The 12,149-nt window shown below is 44.1% G+C and overlaps 1 protein-coding gene across 1 annotated transcript in view; it reads left to right on the forward strand.

Annotated features, from left to right (window-relative positions):
• Positions 1-12,149, forward strand: part of DTHD1 (death domain containing 1) — a 71,894-nt gene that overhangs the window by 35,396 nt on the left and 24,349 nt on the right. Inside the window, exons 6-7 of the mRNA XM_075333768.1 lie at positions 10,843-11,001; positions 11,838-12,127. Of these exons, the coding sequence (XP_075189883.1) occupies positions 10,843-11,001; positions 11,838-12,127 (449 nt within the window). The remainder of the gene's footprint in view (positions 1-10,842; positions 11,002-11,837; positions 12,128-12,149) is intronic.

Genomic DNA, 12,149 nt, shown 5'->3' on the forward strand with positions numbered 1-12,149 from the left:
AAGCGGCCTTAATTATTCTTTTTTTTACATATTTAGGAGTTGAATATCAAAACTGGACTAGCAGAAACCCACGCTATGCAAGTCTTGAAAAAATATATGGTCCCAAATTAATTAATTAAAAGGCGCTAGCTGGGCTTTTTTATATTTATTGCATGTATCTGTTCTGCAGAATGCTGACAGTTTTAAGAATACTTCCTATCAGCATTCTGCATCATCTCCTAGCTACCACACATAGTCATGGAACCAGCTCTCTCCTGATTCTGGAGGAGCTGCTCACATCCCAACAGAAACTGGTCATGACTAGAGATGAGCTATGTTCGAGGTTCAAGGTTCGCCAATTTCATGTTCGAGTGATTTTGGGGGGTGCTCGAGATCGAACTCGAGCTTTTTGCTAAAAGCTCAACAGTTCAAGTTACGTTTGAGAACGGCTCAATGACCAAAAGCAGGGCTTTTTACAGCTACAGTGTGCAGGGAGCCATCGCTGGCAACCTGCGTAAGCTGGTAACCAAGATAAATATCGGGTATCCAAGCAAAGCGCTTTGCTTGGTAACCCGATATTTACCCTGGTTACGTGTGCAGGGAGCCGACACTTCCCCGCTGGGCTCCGCCCCCTCCTGCACACGGCATGTACATACACTCACACTCACCTGTCCCCAGCCATGCAGTCCCCGGTACTGACGTCCTCAGCGTCACATGGCCCGGCTAGGCTCCACCCACTTTGCACTCCGCCGCCTGCACACATGGCCCCGCTAGGCTCCACCCACTTTGCACTCCGCTGCCCGCACAGATTTCCCCGCTAGCTCCACCCACTTTGCACTCCGCCGCCTGCACACATGGCCCCGCTAGGCTCCACCCACTTTGCACTCCGCCACCCGCACACATGGCCCCGCTAGGCTCCACCCACTTCACACTACGCTGCCCGCACACATGGCCCCGCTAGGCTCCACCCACTTCACACTCTGCCGTCCGCACATATGGCCCCACTAGGCTCCACCCACATCGCACTCCGCACACATGGCCCCATTTGGCTCCACCAAGCTCGCACTCCGCACACATTACCCCGCTAGGCTCCACCCACCTCGCATTCCGCACAAATTACCCTGCTAGGCTCCACCCACCTCGCACTCTGCACACATTGCCCTGCTCGGCTTACCTGCGGTGATGAAGTCCTGCCCTCCCGACCTCAGCGCTGTCACTGTCCTCCATGGCTGCCGCTTCACATTTCCTCTCTCTGCCGACCCGAGAGCGGTGACATTTTTTTTTTAATTATTAATTTAATTTAACAGCGTGGGGTGTCCCCAGTTTTGGATTACCAGCCAAGGTGAAGCTGCCAGCTGTGATCTGCAGGCTGCAGCCGTCTGCTTTACCCTAGCTGGCTATCAAAAATAGGGGGAACCCCACGTCATTTTTGTTTTTAAATTTATTTATTTTTTTTGGTAAATATAAGGCTAAGCACCCCTTAGTGCCACATGGAAGGCACCAAAGGGTGCAAAATTACAAAATGCAGGAGAGTGGGACATTATGTGTCTTTCTGCCATTATAATGACAGAAAAGACTGATATGAAGTGTACAAGCACAGGAAATCACCAGAGCGCTCTACGCTGTGAAAAGCAGTAGAAAATGGCACTGGAGTGAACATGTGACTGCCTCATGTAGGTTGAAGCTATGGATCCTGGGTAAATTTATGTATTTTCTCTCCTTCAGTTTTTTTTGCAGTATGCAAAAAAAACGAAAGGCATACGGATGACATACGGACCGTATACGGAACGGAAACGGATGCCACACAGATGCACCTGTGAAAAAAACGGACCGTTTTTTGCAGACCAAAAAAACAGATCGGTCGTGTGAATGAAGCCTTAGGCTACTTTCACACTTGCATTGAATGGTATCTGTTGCATTGCGTTGTGTGACGGATGCAACGGACGTGTTGCTTATAGTGGCACAACAGATGCAACGGATGCTGCAAAACAACGCAATCCGTTTTGGGTTTTTTACAGTTTTACCATCGGCAGACTATTGTGAATGATCAGCTGATCACTCACAGTAGCCGGCCGCCGGGTGATCACTCACAGTAGCCGGCCGCCGGGTGATGAGCTGATCGTTCGGTCGCCGACAATGTGTGCGGGGGGCGGGAGCGAGGGGCGGAGTGTGATGTGGGTGGAGCCGAGCGGGGCCATGGCTGAGGACGTCAGTGCTACGGGGACTGCATCGCTGGGGACAGGTGAGTGAGTGTGAGAGTGTGTGTGTGCGAGAGTGTGTGTGAGGGAGCCAGAGAGAGCATGCGAAGTGAAATCCAAAGGATTCCGCTGCTCAAAAAAACGTTACATGCTGCTTTCCTTCCGACCGACGCTGCATCAAAATATCGACGCTGCGTCGTCCGGCGGATGCAAAGCTGACACTTGCGTTAAAGTGCGTCGTCTATATAAGTCTATGGAGAATAGCGCAGTGCGTTAACGGACTGCACTAATCTCCATAGTGATGGACTCTGCTGAACGCAAGTGTGAAAGTACCCTTATTCTGATCTGCCATTAATAAATAGCAGGCAGAAATAAGTGAATAGTGCCCCCCAGCGCCTGAAAATCTCCGGGGTTTCAGGGGGTAGCTGAGACCCTGGAGATCATGATTCAGGCCGGTTTTTCCGGTCCCCGCTCACGTGATCACCGGTATACACCGTATACCAATGATCACGTTACAGTAAATGACAGTCCCGGTAAAAAATTATTTATCTCCCATCTGGCATGAACAAACATGTCAGATGGGAGATAAATCTCCTCCCCAGTCCCCTCCGGTCCCCCGGTGTCACCAAAGTGCCACCCCGACCCCATCCCAGAAATCCAAGATGGCCACGTGCACAGCAGTGCGCCGGCCACATTCACCCTACTCCTCTGATTTCTGTCGCATGTGCCATGACACATGCGACAGAAAACTCCTCCCCAGGCCCTGTCAGGTCATCCCATATAACCCCACCAGTGTTCCCCAGTGTCCCACGGTACCGGTGCAGCGTTGATCCCCCGTGGCCCCCTCCTTCACAATAGATGCTGCTGCATGTACAGAGTGGCTGTCAGCTCAGCTTCCTGTGTTCAGACACAGTGAGTGGTGGTAACCATGCATCTGTAAGCTACTGCAATGCCCTGCTCATGAGGTAAGGAACATAGTTGATCAGGAGAGCTATACTACATTTCCAAATGGAGGTATTTGATTTTATAGTTGCCCTGCTGAACGACTACCAAATATGAGAGTCCGTTATACGCCACAAGAAAACATGTCTAAATAGCGAGCTCTGTTGTTTAGTATTCATTTAGCTGGATAACTGGAGCTCCTATCCCCAATATATAGTAGGTGGAATAGCAATAATATCAGCAAATACCAATATTTGGAAATGTAGAATAGTTCTCCTGATTAGGCATGCCCTTACCTCATGAGCAGGGCATTGCAGCTTTCGTAGCAAGACTTACGACATGGACTCTGCTGCTGTGGACCCAGGGAGAGTGGGTGCAGATTCATTGCATCCACACTCCTCACATGGAGGGTCTGCACCCCTAGAAAATGGGGGATACGTTCCCTGAGCGTGTCCCCCCATATTCTAGACGGTCCAGAGTCATCGTGGAACCCACTTATTTTTTTTCCTTACAATAAAATTGGTGAAGGAGGGAATGTTTTGGGTAGTGTTTTTTCAAATACATTTTTTTTTGTCTATTTGTTTTGTTAGTACTGACAGTTTATGATGTCGGGTATGTGATAGACGCCATGACATCACAAACTGCTGGGCTTGATGTCAGGTGACGTTACAGCTAGTATCAACCCCATTTATTGCCCCGTTTGCCACTGCACCAGGGCACGGGATGAGCTGGGGTGAAGCACCAGGATTGGCGCATCTAGTGGATGCGCCACTTCTGGGGCACCTGCGGCCTGCTGTTTTTAGGCTGTGAAGGGCCAATAACTATGGACCTTCCCACCCTGAGAATACCAGACAACAGCTGTCCGCTTTACCTTGGCTGGTGATCCAATTTGGGGGGGACCCTACTTTTTTTTTGTAATTATTAATATTTAATAAATAATTATAAAAAAAAGAGCCTGGTGTGACCTCCACATTGGATCCCCAACCACGGTAAAGCTGCCAGCTGTGGTTTTCAGGCTACAGCCGTCTGCTTTATCCTAGCTGGCTATAAAAAATTGGGGGACCCATTGTCATTTTTTTTAACTATTCTTTTAAATAAAAAAATTAATGGGGTTCCCTGTATTTTGATTGCCAGCCAAGGTAACGCCAGGCAGTTGAGGGTGGCAACTTGTACCTGTCTGCTTTATCTGCGCTGAGAATCAAAAATACCGTGGAGCGCTACGTCTTTTTTTTAAAGATTTATTTTTACAGCACTGTGATGTCCAGGAATCAAAATACAGGGAAGCCCTTTTTTTTTTTTTAGTTATTTAAATAAATAAATAATTAAAAAAATATTTTATGGGCTCCTGCTGCATTTTTTGTATTGCTAGCTAAGGTTAATCCAAGCAGTCAGTGGCTGCCAACCCCCACTGCTTGGTGTTACCTTCACTGGCAATGGAAAATCCAGGGAAGCATTTTTTATTTTTTTTGCCAAGAAACTACAAAAAAATGACGTGTGTTCGCCATAATTTTGTATGCTAGCCAGGTACAGTAGGCAGGTACAGCTGCACCCAACCCCCGGCTGCCTATTTGTAAACGGCTGGGAACTAAAAATATAGGGAAGCCCTTTTTTAATTTTTTCATGAATTTCATGAAATGATTAAAAAAAAAAACCCACGTGGCCATTTTTGTGTCCAGCCGGGTACAGCTAGGCAGCTGGGGATTAGAATCCGCAGCACAGGTTAGCCCGAGGTTTCTGGGCCCCTCTGCTGCGAATTGTAGTTCGCAGATGCCTCAGAAAATGGTGCTCTCATAGAAGCGCTATCATCTGGTGCTGTATCCAACTCTTCCAGCAGCCCTGAAGCCGGGTGGCTTGCTGGGTAATAATGAGTTATTACTAGCTTTGTTTTACTAGCTAGTATTAAGCCAGAGATTCTTAATGTCAGGCAAGTTTGACTCGGACATTAAGAATCTCCAATAAAGGGTTAAAAAAAAGACACCACAAAGAAAAAAAATACTGTAGTAGAAATAAATACACAGACACATTAGAGACTCCATGTTTATTACTCCCTCTTGTCCCTCCACGATCCATGGTCTTTTGTCTTCTTTCTCCTTCAACACATGCAGCTCTGCTCCATCAGCAGCACTGCATGGGAGAAAGACGTTGCTCCCCGTGCAGGCTTTTCACTCTGTGAGTGATCAGTGCTGCTGGCTGTTAGCGGTAATGTCACCGCTGACAGATGGGTTGCCATAGCAATGGTGCTCCGATAACGTGATTGCCGATGCCGCTGCAGCTGTTAGCGGTGATGTCACCGCTAACAGGCGCGTTGCTATGGCAACGGTGATCTCCGTTATTTACCGGCTGTTTCAGCCAGTCAATAATGGAACGGGGAAGCTGAACGGAGAGTTGACCGTGTGCCAGAGCATGTCGCCGGTACATGGCGATACACAAACGTGCACCGTGTACCAGAGAGTGCAATGACAGGACCTAGCATGATGTCAAAGCCATGTGACCAGTCTGTAGCCAATGAGATAATAGACACGTGACTGGTCACATGGCTATTTTGATGTCACGATAGGTCCTGCATCACTGCTGGTTACCGGGAGGACGCAGCGATTACCGATGGAAAAGCGGCGGGAGACAGAGTGCAGGACGCATCACGGGCACCAGTAAGTGTTATGGCAATTATTTATTAACTGTATGTGTACATTTATAATGTGTTTTTATGTGTTTGGGATTGCCTCCTATTGTTTTCAATGGGTTTGAGAGGTTCGTGGAACGGCTCGTTGAACGGCTAGTCAAACGGGGCACGGTTCGACAAACCGAACCGAACTCGAACTCCGGGGGGTGACTCATCTCTAGTCGTGACATCACAACAGGCGTCACGCCCACAATTATGGCTATATCCTAAGTCCTGAGGAAGAAGTCGGAATACTTTGAAACGTGTGGATTAATTAAAATCATATAATTTTTCATCATTATCCTCATTCTTGTTCATTACCATCAGCAGCATCGCAGAGGACTCACATGATTTCTTAATCTTCATTATTCCTGGGTCTTATGGCCTGTGGATATGACCTATAGGTTTCTGGTTGCCCTAATACATACCTGACATCACCTTGATTTTATAATTTGTGTACTATGGTAATCTATTATACTTAATATATGGTTAATCCAATGTTTTCCATGTTTTCTCTAATCATGTCCATTCTTACACAATACTGGAATTCCTGATGCCGGTGTCTTTCTTGTAATTGTGCCGCTCATGATCTCTCTCAAATAAAGTTTTCACTTTCAGCTATTTGGGCTTTGTTGGTTGTTTGTTTCTTTGTTTCCATGTGCCATTTTGCGATTAGCCCTAGTCCATGCTAAAAATATTTATCATGCATTTTTCACGTACTGTACATTGTATGCATTAATTCTTGGAGTCATGTATTGGTTGGTAATTTTGTTTTTTGGCTGTAAGGGGAGTCTACAGAAAAGCCGCTCATAAAGAAGGACCCCAAGAACTCTGCAACCCTTTAACCCCTATACAGGGATTTGGAAATACACAGAGTCCCAGAGATCACTACCTGTGGTAGACTGTAGTCCGTAGTCGTCAGGCCGGGTCAAAAACCAGGAGATGCTAAACAGGAACAGTATCGGCAGGCAAGAGCATAGTGAGGAGACAAAGCAGAGGTCAAATCCGGAACTGGCAGCAAGGTACAAAAACGACAGGCAGGAGGGTGGTCAAACAACAAGCAAAGGTCAGCGCACAGGAATCAAAATACAAACAGCACACGAGCCAGGAGTACAGAACTATCTCTGGCAGTGGTCATGTGACAGGAGGGAGAATAAGAAGAGCGTGGTGTCTTCCCATTGGCTGCAGGTGAATGTTGGCAACTTCAGCTGGAAGACATGCGCTACCTACAATCAGCCAGTGGTACTGCAGGTCCCAGGGAAACCCAGCCTAGTGGATGAGCGGAGCCTGTGCTCCGCAGAGCCACGGGCACCGACTCCTCTCCAATCACCAGCACTATCCATGGTGGGAACATGGTGTCGTCTGGCGATCGGAGCAGAAGTCGCAGAGCGGACTCCGGTGGGGATGTGACAATGGGCCAGTGAGTATCTACGCTAGACGAGGAACCTGTGGGCTTAAGTGCTGAACATTGATGAAATTTGATTCACGCTGAACAGAAATGATGGCCAAACGGATAATGAAAACATTTGGGATAGGCCAAACCGTGGATAACCTTATCAAATTACTAAGGCTACTTTCTATTGAAAATCTCTCCCAGCTCACCAAAAAATATTAATCTCCTCAGGATTAAATGATAGATTTTCTGAATAAATTATTAATTATTCTAGCTGCTGTTTTCTGTGCCCAAAATATAAACAAGTGACCAACTATCCAGACTACTAATTGCTGACCTATGGAGAAAAAATAGAATTAAACATCTATTAACAACCCTTGTCTTATGTAAAGTACAACTTGAATCAATGTGAATACCATCTACCTAACCTCTGAATAAAGGTACCGTCACACTAAGCGACGCTCCAGCGATCCCACCAGCAACCTGACCTGAAAGGGATCGCTGGAGCATCGCTACACGGGTTGCTGGTGAGCTGTCAAACAGGCAGATCTCACCAGCTACCAGTGACCAGCCCCCAGCCAGCAGCGATGCGTGGAAGCGATGCTGCGCCTGGTAACTAAGGTAAATATCGGGTAACCAACCCGATATTTACCTTGGTTACCAGCGCACACCGCTTAGCGCTGGCTCCCTGCACTCCTAGCCAGAGTACACATCGGGTTAATTACCCGATGTGTAGTCTGGCAATGTGTGCGGGGAGCACGGAGCTGGCACTGACAGCGTGAGAGCGGCGGACGCTGGTAATGAAGGTAAATATCGAGTAACCAAGGAAAGGCTTCTTGGTTACTCGATATTTACATTGGTTACCAGCGTCCGCAGAAGCCGGCTCCCTGCTCACTGCACATTCAGTTGTTGCTCTCTCGCTGTCACACACAGCGATGTGTGCTTCACAGCGGGAGAGCAACAACTAAAAAATGGTCCAGGACATTCAGCAACAACCAACGACCTCACAGCAGGGGCCAGGTTGTTGCTGGATGTCACATACAGCAACATCGCTAGCAACATCGCTGCTACGTCACAAAAGTCGTGCCTCAGCAGCGATGTTGCTAGCGACGTTGCTTAGTGAGACGTGGCCTTAACTGATTCCTTTAAACCCTACCTGTCAGTTTGTTTCAGTGCCATTTAATAAAGAGTGAAATGGAATTTTTTGATTAGATAAACCTAGCATCTTTTAAGAATTGAATTAAATACTTTGTTAGGCCCGTTGCACACGTCAGTGAAAAACACTGATGTTTTTCACTGGCGTGTAAAACACGCACATGTCCCTCCATGTGCCGTGAATCACGGCACACGTGGTTTGTCTAAGTGCAATCCGGGCTCCGTTCTCCGTGGCCCGTGATTGCACATAGAGATTAACTCACCTGTGCCGCTCCCGCTCTCCATGGTGCTGATCGCTCCCGCGGTGCAGCATCCGGCCGGCGCTGACCCCTGCAGCAGCTGCTTCTGGGTCGGCAGTGTCATGCATCATGAATATGCACGACAGTAATGAGCCGGCTCAGAAGCAACAAGCTGCACGGGTTGCAGAGGACATCGCTGGAGCCGGGTGAGTAAAAATGATTTCTATTTTAAAAGCACGTTTTTTTCTGGCACGTGTTTCACGGACCACACCACTGGACATGTCTCCGTGCGGCAATCACGCACACGCGGGTACGCCGCACGGAGACACGTGCAGTGAAAAATCACTGACGTGTGAGCAGACCCATTCATTATAATGGGTCTGCGTATGTCAGTGATTCTGGTACGTTTAAAAAAAAAAGCACAAACGTACCAGAATCACTGACGTGTGAAAGGGGCCTTAAAGGTGATACATCTATGTGTAAAAGAAAGGCTCCTAAAACTGCTGGCCTAATGTTTAGCCATGGAATCACATTTGCCAAAGGACAAATTAAAGATTAAGGGAAATAATTTAATCTTATTGAACATTCATTCTGCAACTTTATTGGAAATGAATTCTAGCACCTTTTCCTTTTCTTTTCAAAGCTTCTCTTGATACCTTTTTTTCTTTGCGGATCTTCTTTATGAAGCATCCAGCAGTCATCCCCCATCTACCTTGGTATGATCATTCCATCTCCCTTGGTATCGTCGTTCCTTCTCCTTGATGTGCTGATTAAAACTTTCTCCTTGCTCTTCGTTAACAGGTTTTGAGGAAAGTCCAAATGGAAATGTAAAAAATGTAACTTCAAATTCATCAGACAAACCAAATCTATGTTCTCCGTGATGCACTTAAATTTTAACTTTGTTGTTACCTAGAAATTTCTTCTCGTCTTCTTTAAAAGAATCCCAAGTCCTTTTCTCAAAAACTCTTATTTTTTATTCCAATAAGACATCCTAAATCATGATTGTTCGAATATCTGGACCAACAAAAATGCCTTTCATTAATTTTGATTAAGACAGTTCCTGAAACTTGTTACACAGTTACTTAAGTCTCCTCTTCTTTTGGAAGAGCTTTCCCAAACTGCTTCATCAGTCCAAGCTTAATGTGGAGTGGTGGAAGGAGAATTTTGTGAGTTTCACACGTTCTAATCATAGCATTTCTGTATGCAAGGTGACGATTCGTATTGAATTGATGATGCCCTGCAACTTTGTAATTCACTTTTTTCTCTATCCGTTTTCAAAATAAAAATGGTAATTCTGATGTTTTCCACCAGGTGGCGCTATAGGTGGTTTCATTGCGTAGCGCATGGCTACTTTACTATACCTAGACACCACTTCTATGCCTATAGCTGCCGTTGTTCTCAAGGTAATGGTGGTGAATATATATATATATATATATATATATATATATATATATATGTATATATATATGTATGTATATTTAAATTATTTAGAACACTTTGTATTTCCTTTACACTTCACAAGTGCTTGATACTTAGTGTTGGTTTATCACATAAAATCCCAATAAAATACATTTAAGTTTGTGGATGTAAAGTAAAAAAATGTGGGGAAGTTCAATGGTTATGAATACTTTTTTAAGGCACGTATGTGTGTATTCTAAGTCTGATAGAAGTTTTTGATTTAGTTCTTTTTGCAGAAGGGTTTTGCTTTATAAACTGAAGAATACTAAAGTAATCCTACAAGCTAGCGATATACCCAATGTTATATACCTGAATGCATTGCTGAACACACTGGCAAAATCATGCTTTGTACTATGCTCAATGATCAGCATAGATCAGTAAGGCTTGCCTATCCTTTCTCGTCTTACTCAGTAGCCTTGTCTTTATGGTCCTCAGTGCTCTAATCATAACTGGATAACTGGATTTGCAATCTGTAATACATGGTGCTTAGATTGAAACAGTGGTGAGTCCAAGATGACCAACAGTACATAAAGATGCAAAAGTAATAGATCCATATTAAATGATTATTTAGTATCATTTATTTGGTACCACTACAGTTCTGGTATTTTGGGTTTACTAGAAAAGTGCTATTCTCATAATACCAGAATAACCAATGGAAACATCGAAAATTCCAAAACAACACATTTCTTTTTATTCAAAATTGCTTTTCTTTTAAATAAATGTTTCATATTCCGAAGGTATAAGATGTATTTTATTGTATATTGCATTTTTAAATAATTTGTCTCACTGTTTGATAATTTTTGCTCTTCTGTATTACAGAGCAGTAAGCGCCTCAGTGAGGAAACACGGGGAGAATCCCAGTGAATTATTGAAACTGCTGGCGTTAAAAGAAGATCAGTGGATTATTTTAGATGACATCATGGTCAAAAATGTTCAGAATGGCTTAGTCTCATTTGAAGTAACTGAGTATATGCAGAGGTGAACTATTACTGACAGTTTCTAAATCGCATAGTTATGATCATTTTAACATGATTTTTTTCCCTTTATTGTGCAGATGTTTCAATCTATCTACAATAGTTTTCACTTATTCAAAGTATTTGTTAAACCCTTGTGCCACGTTTTCTGACCCTCACATGTACTATAACTCGTTTTTGGAAGTTTCTGTCACTTTTCTACAGCCACACATAAAAACCAGATCTGAAAAGTCAACGGCAAATCTGTCCTACGCTTCTAGAGCAGAGATATTGCCAAATATTGCACCATGTACCAGTATTATTATTAGTTAATTATTTTATAAGTAAATCTGCTGAAATAAGTAAAAAACTAGCAAAAAAACTGCAACAAAATATTAATATATTAAATCTGTAAAATGGTAACATTAGAATAAATTATATTTTAGTGTTATATTTCTATCAGGTACATTTCCCCTGCATCTCGCAAGAAATGTTACTCCAATCTGTAACTGAAGTAATGTTTCTGGCGTAATATTCACTCCCATTATTATTTAAATTGATTGCCAGGTTCACCCATTCTCCATTCCGTTTTTACTCCTCCCCTCCTCTACTCATTTTGGCACCGCTACTTGTAACTGAAGAGATAATACCACATATCGCTAAATTTTTACACAGCTTCAGATTGTGGAAAAAGTCTTTTTAATTAATTGTTTTAATGAATTCTCGCCATTATTTTTAAAGAAACTTATTTATTCTCAGTCTGATCCTTAAATGCTATCCTACAAATTTTAATCACAACAGAGACTATCCTGTTATTAATGATAAATATTTCAAGAATCTTTCAATTCTCTAATTTTACAGATTTATTGTAGTTCGTCTTTCTTCAGCAATGGACAACACTCACTTGCTAAAATTTATTCAGAGCCTGGAATACGCTATCTACAGCTCGATGGTCAATGTTGTCTTATACAGAAAGCATAGTAACTTTAACAGAGTTATTGTTGAACTGGTTCCATCCAAGGAGTTAAACTGGGAAATCAATGCCTTAATGGAGGCAGGATATATTGGCCCACCAGAACCCTCTGAGCCAGTTGTCCTTCAAGAGGGAGACCAAATTCACTTTAGATTTTGCGGAAACATAGCAGGATCAGGTAAAGGTAATTTATACATTGT

The sequence above is a fragment of the Anomaloglossus baeobatrachus genome, chromosome 1 (genome assembly GCF_048569485.1).
Source record: "Anomaloglossus baeobatrachus isolate aAnoBae1 chromosome 1, aAnoBae1.hap1, whole genome shotgun sequence".
Lineage (NCBI taxonomy): Eukaryota > Metazoa > Chordata > Amphibia > Anura > Aromobatidae > Anomaloglossus > Anomaloglossus baeobatrachus.